We start from the raw sequence: 24,071 nt of genomic DNA on the forward strand, positions 1-24,071 counted from the left end.
CCATTGCAAGCCACTTTTTATACACTACCCAAAGTACACAAGGGGTTAAACCCCCTCAAGGGACGACCCATTGTGTCCGGGGTTGAATCGCTGACTCAAAATTGTGGCCTCTATCTAGAGGAAATTTTTCGACCATTTGTGACTTCTATTCCCTCATATTTGAGGGACACAACAGACTTACTAAGGAAGCTGGAGGGTCTACAGCTTGATGGCGGCTTTTGCCTGGCATCAATTGATGTCGAAGCCTTATACAGTAATATACCACATGAAGTGGGTATCAGAGGGATCCAACATTATCTAAAACAAAGATCGATAACGTGTAAAGGACACAATGATTTTGTCATTTCCTTACTTGAATTCGTATTAACGCACAATGCGTTTAAATTCAATGGCAAGCACTACCACCAGCTCAGGGGCACGGCGATGGGGTATCCCTGTGCCCCATCGTATGCAAATTTGTTCCTGGGCTGGTGGGAGGAGACGGTTGTTTTTGGGGAAAACAGTAAGTGGTGGCATGACTTGATAGCCATGTGGTCAAGGTTCATTGACGACGTTTTCATTATCTGGTTGGGGCCAAGAGAACAGTTCTCCATGTTTGTGGCTGAGTTGAATATTAATACCATCAACCTAAGGTTTACTTTTGAGATCCACAGGGAGGAATTAGCTTTCCTTGATGTAAAGATCAAGAAGACATTAAATGGAGAGCTGACGACTAACATTTATCGTAAACCTACTAGCACAAACAGCCTCCTGGACTGGAATAGTCATCACCCTGTGCCTCTTAAGAAGGGCATCCCAAAGGGCCAGTTTCTAAGGTTGAGGCGAAACTGCTCGGATGTGAATACCTTTCATTGTCAGGCAAGAGACATGATGTATAGATTCAGAGAGAAAAACTATCCGCCACAGGTCTTAAATGCAGCTTATAAAACTGCTGCCAATACTGATAGAAAACAGCTACTGTATAAACAAGGGGCGTCGGCAGGTGATAATGAAATCACTAGGATCATTGGGACCTTTGATCACCAACATCAGAAGGTGAGGGAGGCCATAAATAGACATTGGGATGTCTTGATGATGGACCCAGACCTCAGGGGGTTTCTGGGTGCCCGTCCGGACATCACTTTTCGAAAAGGAAAATCGTTAAAGGATTCCCTTGTTCATAGCCATTATAGGAAACCAATGGCAAAAGATTGCTGGCTAGCTAGAAAGCCATGTGGTTTCTTTCGGTGTGGCGATTGTCAGCTGTGTAAGTGGATGAAGCCTAATAAATCGTTTGTGAGCTCTTGTACAGGGAAGGTCTTCTACCAACGGGACTTCTCAAACTGTAAATCGGCAGGAGTAGTCTATATGGCCACCTGTCCTTGCCCCAAAGATTACATTGGGAAGACAAGAAGGGAATTTCGGAGGAGGGTGGGTGAGCATATCGGTGATATAAGGAAAGGGAGGGAGAGCAGCCTTGCTAGCCATATGAGAGTACAACATCCGAATGACATGATGAATATTAATTTTACCATCATTGAAGTTGTGAAACCCAATCCAAGGGGGGGTAATTGGGACAGGACCATTCTCCAAAGGGAATGTGAATGGACATTTAGAATGGATACCATGTCCCCAAGGGGACTTAATGAACAACAGTCATTTACATGCTTTCTCTAACCAGATTTACCCACTATGCTGGCCCCTTCCAGTTTAAGGCCTAATATGGGTCGGATATCGATATTTAATATGGGAAGCTGCACCTATCTATCACTGGTGTTACCACAGGTTGGTGGTTTTTAAACGTTATTTAATAAATTGGTTCCATTAAGTATTATATGATAATTAGCTACAAATTCTACTTAAAGCATAAATTATTGTAAAAATAACCTGCAGATTACTAACATTTTTTCATGTGTCAGTTTCCCTTTAAATAGAAATAGGACATCTCTAGGCTGAAACTGCTAACAGAGAGATGAAAAATATGGGAACTATAACCAACATACAAATGATAGACGTGAGTCTGCATTTGTCCAACACAGGTTCGGAGCCAGGAACATGAATTTCTTGGAACAAGTTCTAAACAGTGAGACCCGGAGATGTTTGGCTACCACTGCTTGTTCCTGTGGGTATAAATCATTTGAATTATTAAGTGTTCCTCTGAAAAAGACTGGTCTAAACTTTCTATTCATTTATTCTCATTTATTTGACTTACTAATATAATGCCATTATATTCCACATCACTGTCGCCGTGAGTGAGTGTGGGAGAAAACTGGAGAACCTGTAGAAACTCATGCAAACATGGGGAGAAGATACGAACTCCTTGCAGATATTGTCCTTGGTAGGATTTGATCCAGGTGCCCTGTGGTGCAAAACAACAGTTCTAACCACCATTCTTCTATCTCTCCTGTCTCTCTCTATTATTAAAGTCCATTTATTTTCTTTTGCTTCTTCAAGAATGTATGGTTACCAATGGCTTCAACTAAAACCAGCTGATTGCTGGTTGTTCAGACACCGGACCTGTGGTGTCACATGAGGTAGCAAGAACCTGTTGACAGAGTTCCTTCGATGATGAATTTAATGAAGTTCATGTGCCCCAATTTTTCTTAACATAAATTTATCTAAAATATTTGGTCATCTTTTTCCCTTCTGGACCTGTTAATGCAAAGTGCCCAAAACGTTTCCTGAGTATCTTTGATGACCTCTGAAAAAACGTACCAAGAAATAAAGCCTCCTTGATGGAACATGAACTTATCCATGAAGTCTGGAATACTCTTTTTGTCATTTATTTTTTACTAAAAGTAGAATTTGTATTGTATTTGCTTTTCTTCTTGTAGACAAAGTGTTAAAATTGTATTTGCGAATATTTCGCGTTTTGAATGTAAACGATGGGAGAACAGAGACAATAAATGGAATCCGCGGCTTTGAAAAATAAAACTATAACATGCCTCAGCATGACGAGTAGATCAAAGACGAAGGGGAGACACAGAAGAAAGCTGCTAGCACAATATTGTTTTATGACAATGCGTGGAAAATAGCTATTTCTTTGCTTCTGTGTGATGTTTTTTTTTCTTTCTTTTAGGCATTATTTAGATATAGACCATTACTTGTGCTAATGTACGTTCATTATTACTATTGAATCCTGCCTTTTGGAACAGATTATTCATGCATTGAGTTCCATTCTTTTGGTGTTTTGCTAATTGCAGTGGATTCTGCAAGTGTAAAGAGCTTTGTTCTTGAAAGGGGAAACTAACCATTGGGACACAAAGTCAAATAAATAGTTACCAGTAACATAATTAAATACTTGGTTACATTATCAGGAATTATTTATTTTTAAAGGGGTTGGACAACCACAGTCCATTGATCTTATTAAAGCAAACGTACGTCAGGACTGAGGACTACACTTTATATGTCGAAGTGGAAAATCCTGCCATAATTAAGAAGAATACTGTCCGAGACACATAGTTTTCAACTTTTGCTGAATACGTTTTGTAGTCCGTGATCTGTTTTTGTCCCATTTAAACCAATAAATAAGGAATTTAACTCATATATGTGTTGGATTGTGTTTTGGAGTCTTCCATGACCCCATATAACATGGTCTTACATTAATTGGGGGCAAGTTATGCTACATTTTTCCTGCTGCGAGTAACATTCCCTATCAAAAAAAATTGTAGTTCAGGGTTTCATTAAAGTGGACCAAATATATTCATTTGCATGGTGACGTCTTTCTTAGATGAAGTTATCCCACCTACCTGACAACAATTGAATGAGTTCTGTATACCAATGCTAATATCTCCCCAATAGTTATCAGGAACCTTCAGAGGCTGGCCAACACCATTTGCTGGGTAAAAAGGTTTAAGGCCATGATCCTACATTATGTACACAATAAATACGGTACTTTGTTTTCTCCATTGCTTCTATTGTGTGCAGAAAATCCGCTGAAATTAACTTTCCAAGCAAAGTGAATGGGATTTTATGAAATCTGCACCCACTTTGTGTCTAAAGTCTTTGTTAAACTGTGAATTTTTTACAGTGATTTTTCTCTACAGGTTCCTATGGAGTGCCATGTAAAAAGTCAATGTAAAATACGTATGTAAAACCGTGTGTAAAAAAAACACTGTTGGGGTTTGGAGTTCAGAATAATAGCTTTTCTGGATTAAAAAAAAATGTATCAAAAAAGCTGCTTCAAATCTGCCACAAAATGTATCAAACAAATGGAAAAATGCATGAAAAAATGCAGCAAAAACACAGAAAAGATTGTTATTCCTTGGTACGGACACCTGCAGAAAACGTGGATAAAAAACAGCACTAATTAACATTGTGGGATCATGAGAGGTCACAGCTTCACTTCTAATACAAAGCTCCAAATCATCAGCATGGACATAACGGGAATCTGTCAGAAAGATCAAACCTCTTAAGCCGTCTATATGAGCATGTACATCATAGAAATCTGAATAAAATGATATATTTATATCTGCAATCTGATGTCTAATTCCCAAGAAATCCACATTTGTTTTAACTATGAAAATGAGCTGTTAACTTAAGATCTATCTGCAGGACATAGTTCTTCCCAAGTGTCAAATACTTCTTCACCCTGTATGATATTAACCAATAGTAAGCAGTCAGCAACATACAGGGGAAAGAAGAACACGCCCCCATAATAGCATAGGGCAGGCTTTCTCCTGTGTTAGATATGTCATGGCAAAAATTCTGCTCTCCTTACTAATCTTCCTACAAAACTGTGTTTAATTACATAGTGTATGGAGTACTGCAGAGATGAGCGCAATTACATACACCTTTGTGCTTTCATTCTGTGGCAGTCAGTATGGGTGAGGAGAAGTACAGCAGAGCTGATGTTTGTCTCACTACAAACACTACTATTAACCCTCCACTCAAATTGCTGTCAGCTCTGCTGTACCTGCCCTTCCCCCACACAGGCTGTCATGATGAAAGAAGAAAGGTGTCTATAATTACATTCATCTCTGTTCTTCCCCTGGTGCTATGTAATTGCTCAAATCTCAGCAGTGAGACCAGTAAGTAGAGCAGACTGTCATTGCATGCATCACACTGAGAAACCTGCTTTCAGCTATTGTGGGCCGAGTTCTTATTTCTCCTGCAAGTTGTTGCTTGCTCATGATTGATCAATGTCATACAGATAGAAAAAGCACATGCTCCCAGAGACAGACTCCTAGGGGAGATCTATGTCCTGCCCATAGATCTTAACAGCTCATTTACATATGAAGAAAAAATGTGGATTTCTCTGGACTAAAACACCAGATCGCAGACATCAATATATTAATTTATTCAGCTTTCTATGACCTCCATTCCCATATAAGAGGGCTAATCCTTCTGACGGATTCCTCTTAAAGGGAATATCCAGGAGTTGTTTTTTTTTCTAGTGAAAAGAAAGCTATAAAATACAACAAAAAAGCAATACTCCCCTATTAATTCTGTTGCTGTAGCAGTTATCTGCCATACATTCACATAACCACTGTAGCCAGTCATTGGCGTCAATGTTAGCATGTTCTTAGAGTGTGGAGCTAATAGTGTCTTTTTGGCCTCTCTCTGGCAGGTATATGTCAGAACGCAGTAAAACATAAAGGTAGTATAATTCAGTGAGCACAAACTGTCCCATTACAGAGCGCGGAGATGATAGTTGCTGCTCATAACATTTTATGGAGAAGGAAGAAAGGTGGGAGAAGAGTGGAGCTAGATGCAGATACAGATATTCTGCTGCAAGTTCTTCTGAAATGATAGTTACATTTTAACAATGAAGACTATAAGTATGGCCGGGGTCACACTTGCAAGTGTGATGCAGGAAACTCGCGCGAGTCTCCCATCAATACCCGGTCCGAGTGCCAGCGGCAGTGCCAGGAATTGATGCAAGAGACTCACCCGATGTTCTCGCATTACACTCTCAAGTGTGACATCAGCCTAATGGATGGCATTGTATGGCATACGTCACAGCCTTCATTTAACGTATTCGCTGAGAGCATTAATATGGTAAACTGAGTGAGAAAATGTGATATGAACAGGCTTGAAAGTCCTTGACATCCACCATGCATGAAGCTGTATTTATGTGCATTTCGTTTCTCAATTGCAAGAGTACTAGAGTATGAATTCATTTTCTCAATTATTTTTGTAAAATGAGCTTTCCCTCTCTTGTGTAATGTGTCACAACATGATGTTACATAGTTTTCATTAAATAGCATGAAATATTTAGATGATGTTGTGTTCTATTGGGATATGTTCAATTATTAAAGAAATAGCTGTAGAGAAGCCCAAAATAAAACTTTTTAATAGTCTTCCTAATATGTTTTATATGTCTATCTACAGATCAGGCCCTTCGATAGGAAGCCATGCTTGGATATTGATAGCCATTTTTCAACTAGCCATGGATTTCATTGTTTGCGAATCAAGACCTCCAAGTACTGCATACAAATACCTGCAAAGACCATCACTAGAACATAGGATACATCACACAGCATTATGGAACCCAAAGGGGAGGCAGAAGCCAAGAAGTCAGAATTATTTTCTGAGTCCGTTTACAAATTATGAACAGATATATCTCAAAGACAATGTGGGCCAAAAGTTTTCTAGAATGGTGCCATTACAGGACTCTTCCAGAGCAAAAACAGTTCCCTCAACACATGGAGTAAGAGACTCATTTAAAAGTACTCACTTGAAAAGGGATAAAAGACAAGTCCAAAGGAGAAGTTGGAATATTACACCGTTTTTGGACAGTAAAAGTCAGCCGACTACGATATCAGAAATTATTATATGGGGTCCAACAGGGGATGATGACTTGGTGGAAACTAGCACAATCCCTGGGATTTATGAGATCACAAGAACCTCTACGACACAAGGAAGGACAACATTGTCAGGAACTACCACATCCACTACTACTTCCACAACAACACAGAGTAAAGACATGACTTCTCAAAACCCAGGGGTACATAGAGGTAAAAAGCCCCCCGGGAGGATTAGCACAACTGAACCCTTTCCAGGGAACGGGAAGGCTGCAAGACCGAAGATACCTAATGAAACCTCAGGTACGTTAAAAGTAAGCTGTAGACTGTGTAAGAATGTAAATGTGAAACATAACCCATAGCTACAGGATCTTGGGTCAAGTTGGTTTCATGGTAGGTTCATTATCTCATGCTAGAGGTCTGAAAATAATGCTTATTATGGATGCACGGAGCACATCACCTCAGGGGGGGTTACTAGCTGTAATGACCTGGGTCGCCAAAGCTTGCAATGTTGATACCCACACTTATCCTAAAGTCTGTACATCCCTTTAGACTGGGTTTAGTCAACTATGTAGCCGTGTTATTTGGATGTTATTTAAGCACTGGATGATTGTACTAGTTGTACATTGGGATGTGAATAAAATGTTTTGCACAGGATTCCAACCAAAACAGACTGTTTTGCAGTAAAAAAAATTACATGCTTTCCAATCGAATGAATGACCGACCATATACCATATAAAATGTAGCCATCGCTGGACTACCAGAGCAGAAGTGGCGTTAATCGGTGGTTCCCCACACTGGACTCTCAATATGAGACCACCCTTTCAAAAAGGTTTTCCCCAAAATCACAAGTTATCTCTTATACATGATACTTGCTGATCGCCAAGGTCCAATCTTTGAGATACTCAGAACAAGGCTCCTGTACCCCAAGAGCATGACTTTACAGATCCTTGTCTTGAATGGAGCAGACATACACAAGTTTGACCTCCACTCTATTCATTGTCAATGTGACTGTTGTAAATAGTCAAGCAATGCACTCAGCTTTCTCCAACAGCTCCATAAACAATTAGTGAGGAAGAGGTTGAGCATATGCACCTCCCTTCGATTCAATACAGGGCTTTGTTCTCTCAGTACTGGAGCCCCATTCTTGGGATTCCGGAGTTCTCTTCTAAGTCAGATCCCTAGGGATCAGCAGTTTATCCTCTATCCTCTGGAAATATTGGGAAAACCCCTTGTAGCTATATGCTTAAATTAATTGTATTGCAATTATTTATCAAAATTAATCATTTCCTTTTTATTTAGTTTTGAAGAAACCTTTGGTCTATATCTGTGCACTCATCTTGAACAGGTAGACCCCGGCCCATGTGTGATAAGCTATTTGGTTCATTATCAATCCATTTACAGCAAAGTATATTGGAGTTGGACAGCTCTTTAGTGAAATACCATTATTGCTATTGATGAGGAGCAGCAGTTCCATTAAACAGTTGAAGAAGCACTAATGTCCACAATGCGTATTGTAGTTTTTGACATTCTGTAGCGGCCGGTGCTACATGTTTCATTACAATAGAAAACATACTATGAGAATGAGATACAACACTTGACAAACCAGTTCCATAGTGTACAAAATATCCATATTATTAAATACCAAAAGTCATATATATTCTATGTCCATTATACAAAAATAGAGAGAAAATTATTTGAGCGTTTGCTTAACCAATGCCTGTGAAATGAGTAACATATAAAAAGAGGCAATATTAGAAACCTGATAAGGCATGATAAAATAAGGTTCACGAGATATCATACTAATAGCTGTAACAGTTATGTATCTGCATAATATTTTAGCATCAGTTTCAGAGCATAGGGTCTGATATATTAGAAAAGAGTAGCAGTAATCAAAATCAGCATAATACAGAAGGTAACATATATTTCCTGATAAATTCCTACTTTGTAATATGAAGTACCTCCTGATGAAGCTTTTTAGATGCAAAACGTGTGTCAAGATCCTATTATTCTGGAAGTTCTACACAGATCTGAGACTATATTTAGAAATATATGTGATGGAATAGATATCAATATTTTTGACACAATAGCCTTCCTTTGGATGCAAGAATATGGCGGGCAACTATAGACACATATAGCATGAACATCTCCTGCCAGAACGTCTCAGGATATGTGGAGCCAAGAGGAAAATATACCTCAATAGAGTCCCTTTCAAAGGGTTTTTTAACTTCTAAAGACATAGCCTTGAGATGTTCTACACCATACCACACAGTACGTCATACATAAGGATCAGTAGTAAGTAGAGTTCAGGAATGCATCTAAACTTCCTTGGCACTGTGATGCAAAATCTCCAATACCAAGCTCTCGCGATCAGACATCTTATTTTCAATCTTGGCCTAAATAAGATGTATGTACAATAAAGCATTATTAATGTGGTTGTACAGAACTAGTATCCCTCAGATAGGTCATCAGTAGTGTTGAGCATTCCGATACTGCAAGTATCGGGTATCGGCCGATACTTGCTGTATCGGAATTTCCGATACCGAGATCCGATATTTTTGTGATATCGGGTATCGGGTATCGCAACAACATTAATGTAAAAATGTGTAAAAAAGAGAATTAAAATAAAAAATATCGCTATACTCACCTGTCCGACGCAGCCGGGACCTCAGCGAGGGAACCGGCAGCGTTGTTTGTTTAAATTTCGCGCTTTTACTTGGTTACGTGAAGTCCCGGCTTGTGATTGGTCAGGGCGGCCATGTTGCCGGGACGCGGACCAATCACAGCAAGCCGTGACGAAATTACGTCACGGCTTGCTGTGATTGGTCCGCGTCCCGGCAACATGGCCGCCATTAACCAATCACAAGCCGTGACGTCACGGGAGGCTGGACATGCGCGTATTTTGAAAAGCGCGCGTGTCCAGCCTCCAGTGACGTCCCGGCAACATGGCCGCCATTAACCAATCACAAGCCGGGATGTCACGGGAGGCTGGACATGCGCGTATTTTGAAAAGCGCGCGTGTCCAGCCTCCAGTGACGTCCCGGCAACATGGCCGCCATTAACCAATCACAAGCCGGGACGTCACGGGAGGCTGGACATGCGCGTATTTTGAAAAGCGCGCGTGTCCAGCCTCCCGTGACGTCACGGCTTGTGATTGGTTAATGGCGGCCATGTTGCCGGGACGCGGACCAATCACAGCAAGCCGTGACGTAATTTCGTCACGGCTTGCTGTGATTGGTCCGCGTCCCGGCAACATGGCGCCGTGAACAATCATAAGCCGGGACGTCACTGGAGGCTGGACACGCGCGCTTTTCAAAATACGCGCATGTCCAGCCTCCCGTGACGTCACGGCTTGTGATTGGTTAATGGCGGCCATGTTGCCGGGACTCGGACCAATCACAGCAAGCCGTGACGTAATTTCGTCACGGCTTGCTGTGATTGGTCCGCGTCCCGGCAACATGGCCGCCCTGACCAATCACAAGCCGGGACCTCACGTAACCAAGTAAAAGCGCGAATTTTAAACAAACAACGCTGCCGGTTCCCTCGCTGAGGTCCCGGCTGCGTCGGACAGGTGAGTATAGCGATATTTTTTATTTTAATTCTTTCTTTTACACATTAATATGGTTCCCAGGGCCTGAAGGAGAGTTTCCTCTCCTTCAGACCCTGGGAACCATCAGGAATACCGTCCGATACCTGAGTCCCATTGACTTGTATTGGTATCGGGTATCGGTATCGGATTGGATCCGATACTTTGCCGGTATCGGCCGATACTTTCCGATACCGATACTTTCAAGTATCGGACGGTATCGCTCAACACTAGTCATCAGTATAAGATCAGTTGCCTGGATCACTCCAGGTAACCCCACCGATCAGCTGGTGTCTGCTCCACTAGTGGACAGATGTAGGCAATGTAGGGAGTGGAACTCCACAGCTCCATACATTTAGTGGCTGCTGCTGAATTACTGCAGTTTATATCCAATTCAAGGGAATGGGCTACAAATGGGACATCGGAGGCTCATTTCTAAAAAAAAATATATTGGAAAATTGTATGAATAATATTTTGAAACACATCTAGGGCACCTTTTATTCATCTGACCAACCACTTTAAGACATTTAATTATATGACATCTGTAATGTCTGAAAGTGAATTGGAGATAAACTCAAGAACTTGGTAGCGACCACTAAAAAATGTATGGAGCCGCCAACACTGCTTACGTTTGCTGGAATAGATATTAGCTGATTGGTGTTGTCCCGAATGTCAGACTTCCACTAGTCTCATTTGTTGACTTATCCAATGCATAGATCATTAATATCATAGTCCTGGACTAACTCTTTAAACCATGTGGTACTTCAGACCAACAGAAGCCTACAACTAGAGCTGGAGAGGTTTTAGGTCTATAACAGACAGACGCAGTTACTTAAAGAATTACTCCTCCCAGCAAAGTTTTTATCCTCTTAATTTATTGCAATCATATTATATACCACTGTGCATTTACAATTGCTCCTTTTGCCTTTCTACCCAGCTAATTCTTCTCTTTTCTCTGCTCTATGTAGAAACATGAAGTCTCTTGTCCCTTCATTTATCATTCCCCTCTTCAACTCCTGACGTAGCAGCTCCCTCCTCGCCCCTACCATTTACTTTTGCAGTGACTCATGACTTGTGCAGATAAAATTGACCTCCTGTTTCTACATAGAGCTTAGAAGGATTTAGCTAGTCAGTTTTAAATGCTGGCGATCAGTTTAAATAAAATAAACTAAATAAATAATAATAAATAAAGATAATGAGTTCATAAAGTCACGGCACACAATATCGCGACCTTAGAACACGCAGTGACCTCTGAGATCTGCCTCCGGCTGGAAGTCCTGACCTATAATATGGAGACCAGAGATGCGGTGCGAGATGGTGAAAAGGAGAGGACTGGACGGCGGGCTGCGAGGCAACCGGAGAGGTGAGGATTAGCTTTTGGGTTTCATTCATAACTGGTCAGGGACTGCTTGTATCACTGCAACAGAAAATCAAAACTTACATTTTCTTTCCTATTTCCTACACATTCTATAGAAAAGAAAAATATATAAACAATAAAAGTAATGGCTGATACAATGCCATTGGCCCAGGCTTTCTCATACTTCTTGCTCCCTTGCCTTACAGTGTCTACAGGTAATCCAGTGACACATTCCATCTAGATATGTATTGTGGGCCTGCAAAAAATATGTTTTGGCTATGTTTAAAGCTCCAGCGCTTTGAAGCATATCAAAGAAATGCTAATCCACATTAAACCTAATTTAAGAGATTTATTAATGATGCTCTTCCTTATGCAATTCTGAAATGTAAGCTCAATAAAACTTCTTCAAAGAGTCCGGCGGATCATTTTGCATATATATATATTTACACACAGAACTTGATTACAGATTCACTAGATGGCAGTATATGGATTGAAGATGCCAAAACGTCACTGTAGTTTATGAAGTTATCATACTAAGAGTGTCGATAGACCTGAATCTTATATAGTATTTGTTAAAATTCCTCTTGTTTTGTAATTTATGGATGTCAATCAAAGATATACTTATCATACAGACAGACTTTACAGCTACAAACGAGCTTTTAGAGAGTAAAGGCTCAAACTCAGTTTGTACAATTCTCTTGTGTGTTTCCATGGTAACAGACTACAAGCTCACCCTATGTAGTCAGATCCCATAGTCATATGCCATTTTTCTCCTTCTGACCCTCTCCCTTACACTTTGTACATCACTCACTGAGTATATGTGTCTACATGGGAGCTGCATACACAATTTGTATTTTCCAGAATAAATTCCTTGCTAAACAGACCATATATTATATTTGACACAAAAGCAAATCTTTAGAAAAGTATTTCTAAAGTCTGTTTATCATATGCAAATTAGTTTGTTTGCCCAAACTAGTGGCCCTACTTATCATGTTATCACAGAGAAGCTTCTTCTTTAGCTCCTCTGCTGACGTCTCTGACTTTGGACATGAGCAGTGAGCCTCTGAAGCTTGGAAGTGTACACCCGGCTTCAGAGGCTCAATGGCTTGTATAATAGAAAATTTTGCACATGTGCCAGTTTTGCAGAAAGCTCGCAATGATACCGACTGTTGCAAACCAGGTTATCACGCCCACAGGTTCATGATTGTATCATAAGTGGGACTAGTAGTCTGGGGAAACAAATGTCCCATCAACTAATCTAACGATTAATTTGCATATGATTAGCAAACTTTAGACATACTTTGTCTACAGATCTGTATATGTGTCAAATGTAATAAAGTGATTGTTAGGCAGGGAATTATACCAGAAAATAGAAATACTGGTGGTATGGGAGACATGGGGACCTGTCAGGGTCCCTTTTAAGAAGTTGCTATCCCCATTTTTTTAATACAAGGATGCTCTATAATAATTAAAAATAAAGTATACCTACCTAACAAATCTACTGCCTCTCAGCTCACAATGTTTCCAATTACTGGCCACAGTGGTGTCAAATTGGTTCCCATGATTGACTGTATAAGTAAAATGCATGTTTGGACTGAACGGGAAGCATAGTGAACTAAGAAATAGAAAGCGTGGAGAATGGTAATGTGAATATAGCAGTCATTTAAAAAAAAAAAAATCGGGGTGAATAACCCCTTTAAACGGAAATTTGTCAACATGAACTACCCCCCTAAGCTGTCTTTTTGTGCATGTAAGTCATAGAAAGTTGAATAAAATGATATCTTGATATCTGAGATCCGATGTGTTATTACGGAGAAATACACATTTTCTTGCTATGCATATGAGCTGTGTTGTGAATTCTGCTCTTGGGCACCCTCCGGTGGTTGTTTGTGATAGTGCAGTTGTCTCTGGGTTGTAGTCCAGGGCAGGTGTTTCTGCTGATTGCAGCTCTATTCGGTATTTAGGTGTGCTGGATTCATTAGTCAGTGCCAGTTGTCCATTGTTCTTGGAGGGTTTACATCCCTGTCTGGTTCCTTCTGCTCTGCTGCCAATTCAGTCAAGATAAGTGTCTGGTTTATTTTCCTGCAGCACACATGCAGTGTGCTTTTCAGTTCAGAACAATTCATTGTTTTGTCTTGTCCAGCTTAGACTTGTTTGGATTTTTTCAGTCATGCTGGATTCTCTGGAGATGCAGATATACATTATATGTCTTTAGTTAGATGTGGAATTTTTGTATTTTCTGCTGTGGATATTTTCAGAGTTTTAATACTGACCACTTAGTACTCTGTCCTATCCTTTACTATTTAGCTAGAAGTGCCTCTTTTGTTAAATTCTGTTTTCAGCCTGTGTGTGTCTTTACTCTTATATTCACCGTCAATATTTGTGGGGGGCTGCCTATCCTTTGGGGTTTCTGCTCTGAGGCAAGATAGAATTCCCATTTCCATCTATAGGGTTATTTAGTCCTCCGGCTGTGTTGAGGTGTCTAGGATATGTTAGGTACACCCCACAGCTACTTCTAGTTGCGGTGTCAGTTTAGGGTTGCGGTCTGTACAGGTACCACCTTCTCCAGAGAAGGTCTCATGCGGCTCCAAGGCCACCGGATCATAACAGAGCTGTTAAGATCTAAGAGAGAGGTATTTACATTAGATATGTAGGGAGGGACCCATCAGTTTTGAGACCACCTTGACGTTGGTTGCTGGGCCAGCATGAATTGGCCAAATTATGTGCTAAGCGTCTCATTTTTTCCTAGCATTCAGAAGCAGTATTGCTATTCATATTTCATATATTCCATGTTTACATGCTTTAGCACAATAGAGTGTAACCTTTTTGTATATTTTATATGGAGGTGACTGCTCCTAGTATGCACAAATTCACACTAGCTTGGAAGTGTCAGTCAGTCTTTTGTTATTTCACTGTTAAGATCTAAGGGCTAGACGTACAGAATTTGCCTCCAGAGATTATTTTATTTGAAAGCAGTCGTCACCAGTGTGAGATATGTAGATCAGGAGAGCACACTGTTAGTCATTACATGTCTCACATGTACATGTACTTTCATTTACAATAAGCTCTAAAGGCAAATTTTCAGGGAGATCTATGTCCGGCTTATAGATCTTAATGGATCATTTACATATAAATAAAAATGTAGATATCTCTGGAATAAGACATCAGATCAACTTCCTATGACCTACATGCCCTCAGAGATGGCTTAGGAGGGTTGGTCCTATTGACAGATTCCCTTTAAGGCTTTATGACTTTTGCCATGATAACAATATAAATAATGTAAATAAAAATCAATAAAAAAAGAATGAAAATTAAACTGTTAAAGTTAACTAAATGCCTGGAAATTAAAATATCAATTATAATAATTAGAAACGTATCTTTTGTGGCCATTTTTTTTTTTTTTTCAATTTCAATGAAGAAAAATAAAGCTTTTATGGTTTTAACTCTGTACGGATGTTGGTTTCCTTCATTTTCAAGTTCATTATCAATGTTCAAATCATTGCAGATAAGATACAAGTGGGTGAGATGTTTGATTTGTCTATTCCCGGAATAGTTAGAACTATGTAATATTATAATATGAAATCTAACAATGATGTGCTTAAAAGTGTTTTTTTATACGTTTCCTAAGAAATGATTCACATTGTTTAAAATATTTTGTCATTTTTCTTCCTTCTTCTCAATGGTCATTCTGGACATAAGAATGGACCACAATGTGTATTTATTATTTGCTACAGATATATTTATTGTGTATATAGATGTCTTAATCATTTTCCACTTTTAAAGGCAATCCGTCAGCAGGTTTTTGCTATGTAATCTGAGAACAGCATGAGGTAGGGGTTAAAACACTGAATTTAATGATGTGTCACACTTATTAGGATGTATCCAAAATAGGAACAGAGAAACATAAAATCCTGGATGAAGCACTTGGCAGCGTGAAATGGCCGTCACTCTTTTTTTTCTGTCTGTCTGTCTGTATCTTCCACTCTGTCTGTAATAAAGAAATATCTTCTTAGTCACTTATCTCTCTGTTCCTATTTTGGGTATTACCTGTCTCCTGTTGAGTGCCACATGTGTCTATGTTATAACTGACTTAGAACTTAAACAATGATATTTATCTCCATATGTTACTTCATTAATTTGATCGCAATTAGTAATAATGCCAACCTATCCTCTTTTCATTTGTTTTTTATCGATTTGTGTGCTGTTATTTACTTATAATGAAGGTTTTATCACTAGGACATTATCATTGATGTGACTAGCTGGCACGTGCTAAGCCATCTGACTCCACCCCTTCCTGTGATAAGCAGCTCAATGTCAATAGACAACGTACATAGAAATCTGTGTTGTGAGTAGGGTCAGCTTTCTGAGCTCTGCTACATGCTGCATCTAAGAACTCTGATTATGGCAGAACCACTGCACCCAATAAGCTAAGTAATACATCATTGGTTTCAGGGTCTCTTTGTCGACGTCAGATGATTTAGCAAACACTGTTGACATTTTCCCTTTAAGAGTTAGTCCAAACTTGGAAACCATGGCTGCTTTCTTCTTCCAAAAAACAGTGCCATCATTGTCTACGGCATGTTTTCAGGATTTCCTTAGTATTGCACAGGTGATTGAATGCTTGCCTGCCCAAATGATGCAATTATCACATGTACAATACTAAGGAAATCCTGAGAACATGACCTGTTGGTGGCTCTTGAGGACCAGAGTTGAGGAACACTGGTCTACGGATTGTGTATGATAGTCATGATGATCCCCATTTACATCAATAGAAAAGCAGTATTGCTAAAATAAAAGACTCAACCCATGTATTCTTCTAGGAAGAAAGCAGACATTTTTATATTTTTCTGAAATGCCTTCAGTGCTGATATGGACACGTTTTCAAACCTCTCTCATATTTTATATTACATCTCCATTTATTCCCACCCTGGTAGGACGCAGACCTCCTTGCATTGACCTGCAGTCCAGACGAGCGCCGGTTCTACTGAACAGTTCATTGCATTTTTAGCCCTTCTGTCTCGGTAAAATTCTGATGAATGTAGACGAGTCGAGTGTGAAACAAACCACATCTGTCTTTTTCTATGTGTAGAAATAACTTTCCTGGGAGTAAATATGTCGCCTTTAGCGGTTATGGCTTTTGCTTGTGTTACTCATCTCAGTTTAGAGAGATAATGATGAATGACTGATATAGAGCAAATAGCGCATTCACTCAGAAGTGGATCTTGAACAGAAAATCTGAGCCCGGCTGCAATATGGAAGTTGACACATGAGGATAGATTGGTAATGAGAATTCATTGCACAGTCAAATGATAGTGTGTTCAAGGGTATGATGAACTACAGTTAGGTCCATATATATTTGGACAGAGACGACATTTTTCTTATTTTGGTTATAGACATTACCACAATGAATTTTAAGCAAAACAATTCAGATGCAGTTGAAGTTCAGACTTTCAGCTTTCATTTGAGGGTATCCACATTAAAATTGGATGAAGGGTTTAGGAGTTTCAGCTCCTTAACAAGTGCCACCCTGTTTTTAAAGGGACCAAAAGTAATTGGACAATTGACTCCAAGGCTATTTCATGGACAGTTGTGGGCAATCCCTTCGTTATGTCATTCTAAATTAAGCAGATAAAAGGCCTGGAGTTGATTTGAGGTGTGGTGCTTGCATTTGGAAGGTTTTGCTGTGAAGTAAACATGCGGTCAAAGGAGCTCTCCATGCAGGTGAAACAAGCCATCCTTAAGCTGCGAAAACAGAAAAAAAAAACATCCGAGAAATTGCTACAATATTAGGAGTGGCAAAATCAACAGTTTGGTGCATCCTGAGAAAGAAAGAAAGCACTGGTGAACTCATCACTGCAAAAAGACCTGAGCGCCCACGGAAGACAACAGTGGGGGATGATCGCAGAATAATCTCCATGGTGAAGAGAAACTTCTTCACAACAGCCAACCAAGTGAACAACACTCTCCAGGAGGTCGGCGTATCAATATCCAAATCTACTATAAAGAGAAAACTGCATGAAAGTAAATACAGCGGGTTCACTGCACAGTGCAAGCCACTCATAAGCATCAAGAATAAAAAGGCTAGACTGGACTTTGCTAAAAAAAACAACTAAAAAAGCCAGCACAGTTCTGGAAGAACATTCTTTGGACAGATGAAACCAAGATCATCCTCTACCAGAATGATGGAAAGAGAAAAGTATGGCGAAGGCGTGGTGCAGCTCATGATCCAAAGCATACCACATCATCTGTAAAACACGGCGGAGGCAGTGTGATGGCTTGGGCATGCATGGCTGCCAGTGGCACTGGGTCACTAGTGTTTATTGATGATGTGACACAGGACAGAAGCAGACAAATGAATTCTGAGGTATTCAGAGCCACACTGTGTGCTCAGATCCAGCCAAATGCAGCAAAACTGATTGGTCGTCGTTTCATACTACAGATGGACAACGACTCAAAACATAAAGCCAAAGCAACCCAGGAGTTTATTAAAGCAAAGAAGTGGAATATTCTTGAATGGCCAAGTCAGTCACCCGAACTCAACCCAATTGAGCATGCATTTCACTTGTTAAAGACTAAACTTCAGACAGTAAGGCCCACAAACAAACAGCAACTGAAAACCACCGCAGTGAAGGCCTGGCAGAGCATCAAAAAGGAGGAAACACAGCGTCTGGTGATGTCCATGAGTTCAAGACTTCAGGCAGTCATTGCCAACAAAGGGTTTTCAACCAAGTACTAGAAATGAACATTTTATTTAAAATTATTTAATCTGTCCAATTACTTTTGGTCCCTTTAAAAACAGGGAGGCACATGTTAAGGAGTTGAAACTCCTAAAATCTTCATCCAATTTTAATGTGGATACCCTCAAATAAAAGCTGAAAGTCTGAACTTCAACTGCATCTGAATTGTTTTGTTTAAAATTCATTGTGGTAATGTCTATAACCAAAATTAGAAAAATGTTGTCTGTGTCCAAATATATATGGACCTAACTGTATATGTCCTTTTCAGAAGATCTGCATGCTATTGGACCATTCATCCATGCCAAAATAAAAAAAATTTATATGACCACAGATCACTATAATAATGGAGCTAGGTATTATAATAACCCTTCATTTAGAGTTTACAACCCCAAATCCAAATTACACCCATGCAACCTGACCAGAAACTGCTAGGGGCCACTTAGTCTAGATTGGCATTGGGGAAGATCGCACTATGCCATTATTGACAAAGTACACCGTGCCGGATTTATTAGAAATGCACATCACTTAATGAAGATGGTGACCCTAGTGGGTGGTGAGCGCCTCCATGCGCTGCACTAGAAATGCTACTCTAGCCTAGGGCTGGAGTAACAATTCTGGATTCGAAAACGCAGACAGATTTTGTTATTTTAGTGGGGGATGAGAGCACATAGTCATGGCCTTGCCCTGCTCCTCCTCCTCCTAAAGCAGCGTAATAAATGCCAAAAGTTGCTACATTTTTGTGATACCAAGGTTTGCCCAAGAATTTTGCAATTTTTCAATGTTTTACACCATTTTTGTGACATTTATAATTTTGGTGACACCGCCCCTTATTCCCCAATATAAATAATTCAAAGTGGAGCAAAAACACCCCCTAAAAACAAAATTTCCCTCATGAGAACTGGTCTGTTATCAAATACAGATGTAATCAATGTGACCAATGTAGATGCCTAAAACAATCTAAGTTTCCCTAAGACTCATGTGATGGGTTAATCTTGGATTCATATCTGCATCTAAAGTCCAAAAATATGATCTAATATCCGGAGACTCCATTCTATCCTTGACCTTAGACTTACAGTGCCTTGCGAAAGTATTCGCCCCCCCTGGAACTTTTCAACCTTTTCTCACATATCATGCTTCAAACATAAAAATACCAAATGTAAATTTTTGGTGAAGAATCAACAACAAGTGGAACACTATTGTTAAGTTGAACGAAATTTATTGGTTAATTTACATTTTTGTGGAAATTCAAAAACTGAAAAGTGGAGTGTGCAATATTATTCGGCCCCTTTACTTTCAGTGCAGCAAACTCACTCCAGAAGTTCATTGTGGATCTCTGAATGATCCAATGTTGTCCTAAACGCATAATGATGATAAAAATAATCCACCTGTGTGTAATCAAGTCTCCGTATAAATGCACCTGCTCTATGATAGTCTCAGGGTTCTGTTTGGAGCACAGAGAGCATCATGAAGACCAAGGAACACAACAGGCAGGTCCGAGATACTGTTGTGGAGAAGTTTAAAGCTGGATTTGGATACAAAATGATTTCCAAAACTTTAAACATCCCAAGCAGCACTGTGCAAGCAATCATATTGAAATGGAAAGAGTATCATACCACTGCAAATCTACCAAGACCCGGCCGTCCCTCTAAACTTTAATCTCAAACAAGGAGAAGACCGATCAAAGATGCAGCCAAGAGGCCCATGATCACTCTGGATGAACTGCAGAGATTTACAGCTGAGGTGGTACAGTCTGTCCATAGGACAACAATCAGTCGTACACTGCACAAATCTGGCCTTTATGGAAGAGTGGCAAGAAGAAAGCCATTTCTCAAAGATATCCATAAAAAGTGTCATTTAAAGTTTGCAACAAGCCACCTTGGAGACACACCAAACATGTGGAATAAGATAAGGTGCTCTGGTCAGATGAAGCCAAAATCAAACTTTTTGGCAACAATACCAAACGATATGTTTGGCGTAAAGGCAACATAGCTCATCACCCTGTGGAAAGAGCTGAAAACTGCTGTTCACAAATGATCTCCATCAAACCTCACTGAGCTCAAGCTGTTTGCCAAGGAAGAATGGGCAAGAATTTCAGTCATTCGATGTACAAAACTGATAGAGACATACCCCAAGCGACTTGTAGCTGTAATCGCAGCAAAAGGTGGTGATTAAGTTAAAGGGGACGAATAATATTGCACACCCCACTTTTCAGTTTTTGAATTTCCACAAAAATTTAAAATAACAAATAAATTTCGTTCAACTTCACAGTTGTGTTCCACTTGTTGATTCTTCACCAAAAATGTACATTTGGTATCTTTATGTTTGAAGCTTGATATGTGGGAAAAGGTTGAAAAGTTCCAGGGGGTGAATACTTTCACAAGGCACTGTAAGTAACCTACATACATTAGAGGGATAGAAAACATGTATATTGCTTGGGACTTTAGTATTCATAAAAATTAATAGGTAATTCAAGGCCCCCATCAATAACCAAAGAGAGAGGAATAACTACAAAAAGACTTTAGCACGTATATGCAAAGAACATGCAATGTACACTTGTAATAGGCACAATGAAATGCGTAATTTCCCTCTGGTGTCAATTTTTAGAAGATCAATCTGATAAAAATGTAGCATGCAAAATGGAGAATCCGTCTAAACTTCTTTTCAAGTTATGTCTTTGACTCTTGTTATTGTTACCTCATAGACTGATTAAGGCCTCTTTCACACATCGTGATATTTTTGGTACCAGAAAAACCTGCACCGGAGATATCCATGTCCGTGTGTGTAATACTTGCGGTACACATGTGGCAACCGTGTGCCGTCTGTGTGCTGCATCAGTACCACATGGATGGCAGTCGGGGAAGAAGCGCTACAGTAAGCACTATTCCCCGGCAGCGGGTGCTGAACGTGGCTCTCATCATTATTCCAGGCTCTGCCAGCGATCGGCGCAAGCAGAAGAGAAGGATGAGAGTTATAATAAAGTCAGAACTACAGTACAGACCAAAAGTTTGGACACCTTCTCATTTAAAGATTTTTCTGTATTTTCATGACTGTGGAAATTGTAAATTCACAGTGAAGGCATCAAAACTATGAATTAACACATGTGGAATTATATACTTAACAAAAAATGTGAAACAACTGAAAATATGTCTTATATTCTAGGTTCTTCAAAGTAGCTACCTTTTGCTTTGATGACTGCTTTGCATACTCTTGGCATTCTTTTGATGAGCTTCAAGAGGTAGTCACCGGGAATGGTCTTCCAACAATCTTGAAGGAGCTCCCAGAGATGCTTAATACTTGTTGGCCCTTTTTCCTTCACTCTGCGGTCCAGCTGACCCCAAACCATCTCGATTGGGTTCAGGTCTGGTGACAGTGGAGGTCAGGTCATCTGGCGTAGCACCCCATCACTCTCTTTCTTGGTCAAATAGCCCTTACACAACCTGGAGGTGTGTTTGGGGTTATTGTCCTGTTGAAAGATAAATGTTGGTCCAACTAAACGCAAACCGGATGGAATAGCACGCCACTGCAAGATGCTCTGATGGCCATGCTGGTTCAGTATGCCTTCAATTTTGAATAAATCCCCAACAGTGTCACCATCAAAGCACCCCCACACCATCACACCTCCTCCTCTATGCTTCACAGTGGGAACCAGGCATGTAGAGTCCATCCGTTCACCTTTTCTGCGTCGCACAAAGACACGGTGTTTGGAACCAAAGATCTCAAATTTCAACTCATCAGACCAAAGTACAGATTTCCACTTGACTAATGTCCATTCCTTGTGTTCTTTAGCCCAAACAAGTCTCTTATGCGTGTTGCCTGTCCTTAGCAGTGGTTTCCTAGCAGCTATTTAACCATGAAGGCCTGCTGCACAAAGTCTCCTCTTCACAGTTGTTGTAGAGATGTGTCTGCTGCTAGAACTCTGTGTGGCATTGACCTGGTCTCTAATCTGAGCTGCTGTTAACTTGCGATTTCTGAGGCTGGTGACTCGGATAAACTTATCCTCAGAAGCAGAGGTGACTCTTGGTCTTCCTTTCCTGGGGCGGTCCTCATGTGAGCCAGTTTCTTTGTAGCACTTGATGGTTTTTGCAGCTGCACTTGGGGACACTTTCAAAGTTTTCCCAATTTTTCGGACTGACTGACCTTCATTTCTTAAAGTAATGATGGCCACTTGTTTTTCTTTACTTAGCTGCTTTTTTTTGCTATAATACAAATTCTAACAGTCTATTCAGTAGGATTATCAGCTGTGTATCCACCAGACTTCTGCACAACACAACTGATGTCCCAACCCCATTTATAAGGCAAGAAATCCCACTTATTAAACCTGACAGGGCGCACCTGTGAAATGAAAACCATTTCCGGTGACTACCTCTTGAAGCTCATCAAGAGAATGCCAAGAGTATGCAAAACAGTCATCAAAGCAAAAGGTGGCTACTTTGAAGAACCTAGAATATAAGACATATTTTCAGTTGTTTGACACTTTTTTGTTAAGTATATAATTCCACATGTGTTAATTCATAGTTTTGATGATTTCAGGGTGAATATTCAATACAGTCATGAAAATACAGAAAAATCTAATAAGAAGGTGTGTCCAAATTTTTGGTCTGTACTGTATGACAGCAGGTGGTGGCCTTTTGGGACTATTACTCGCATCATCCGACACTTGCTGCCACTAATTACAGTAACAGCATGAGCTGATGATCGGAATATTCCTCACCCACTGCCTGTGATATATTAGTTCTGCTGCTTGCTTTCTGAACCCATGTCTGTTTATCCCCTCTTCCCTTTCTGACTCTGTGTTCCCCTTTCGTGTATTGAGTCTCTGGTTATTTGACTCGGCTTGGACCCTGACCTGTAGTTTTGTCTCTTGTCTCTGACATATCTGCTCCTGACTGATACTGACCCATTTGGCTTGTTATTGACTCTGTGTTTGCTTATTCCCTTTGTACTGTGCTACAGTCTTATACTGACCCGGCGTGTTTTGACTATTCTGCTGCCATCCGTTGGTGGCCTCACCGCTGCATTGCAGGTCTGGTCCTGCTGTGTGCAGTCCTCCCTCCACTCTATTGCCACCTAGTGGAGCTTGCAGTTATCTGTATAGCAGCGGCGTGACATTATAAATAACCCAAACAGACAGCTTTTTGTCTCTGCTTCTCTGTCTATGGATTTGCTTCATACAGGATGGTACAGGATTTGTCTGTGGAACATAGGGCTCTGACTATGTCTCATCACCAACTGCAGAGGGAGCTTCCTGAGACAGTTAAATCTCTTCAGGGATCTATTTCCCAGTCTGTCTGTAAACACTCTGACTCTGTTGATGTTCTGAGACAAAAAAAATATAATTTGCAACATGGGCACATGTACAAGCACCTGACTAGGTGCCTTGGTCCATGATTGATGCTAGTGGGAGACTCCACTGCCTCTTCCCCTTGTGCTAGGTGCTTCCAAATCCCCTGTCCATGACACTGACACAGATATCTTCTGCCCTGTACTTGTCCTTGCAGTTTCTGAGGCACCATCATCAGGTACCTAGAAAAACTTGCCCCAGCACATCGCTCACAGTCTACCAGGTGCCTTGGAACAAAACAGAAAGTTCCCAGCCACCCACCCACCCACATGCCCAAATGATAAACTGCTAGGACTGTCAGAACGCACCAAATAATATTTAGAGA

At 40.3% G+C, this 24,071-nt stretch overlaps 1 protein-coding gene across 3 annotated transcripts in view; it reads left to right on the forward strand.

Annotated features, from left to right (window-relative positions):
* The window catches only part of AJAP1 (adherens junctions associated protein 1), a 446,974-nt gene that overhangs the window by 180,150 nt on the left and 242,753 nt on the right, over nt 1-24,071 (forward strand). For all 3 annotated transcript variants that reach the window (XM_077250316.1, XM_077250315.1, XM_077250317.1), the window contains exon 2: nt 6,313-7,028. In XM_077250316.1, the coding sequence (XP_077106431.1) occupies nt 6,313-7,028 (716 nt within the window). The remainder of the gene's footprint in view (nt 1-6,312; nt 7,029-24,071) is intronic.

Source organism: Ranitomeya variabilis, chromosome 4 (assembly GCF_051348905.1).
Source record: "Ranitomeya variabilis isolate aRanVar5 chromosome 4, aRanVar5.hap1, whole genome shotgun sequence".
NCBI lineage: Eukaryota > Metazoa > Chordata > Amphibia > Anura > Dendrobatidae > Ranitomeya > Ranitomeya variabilis.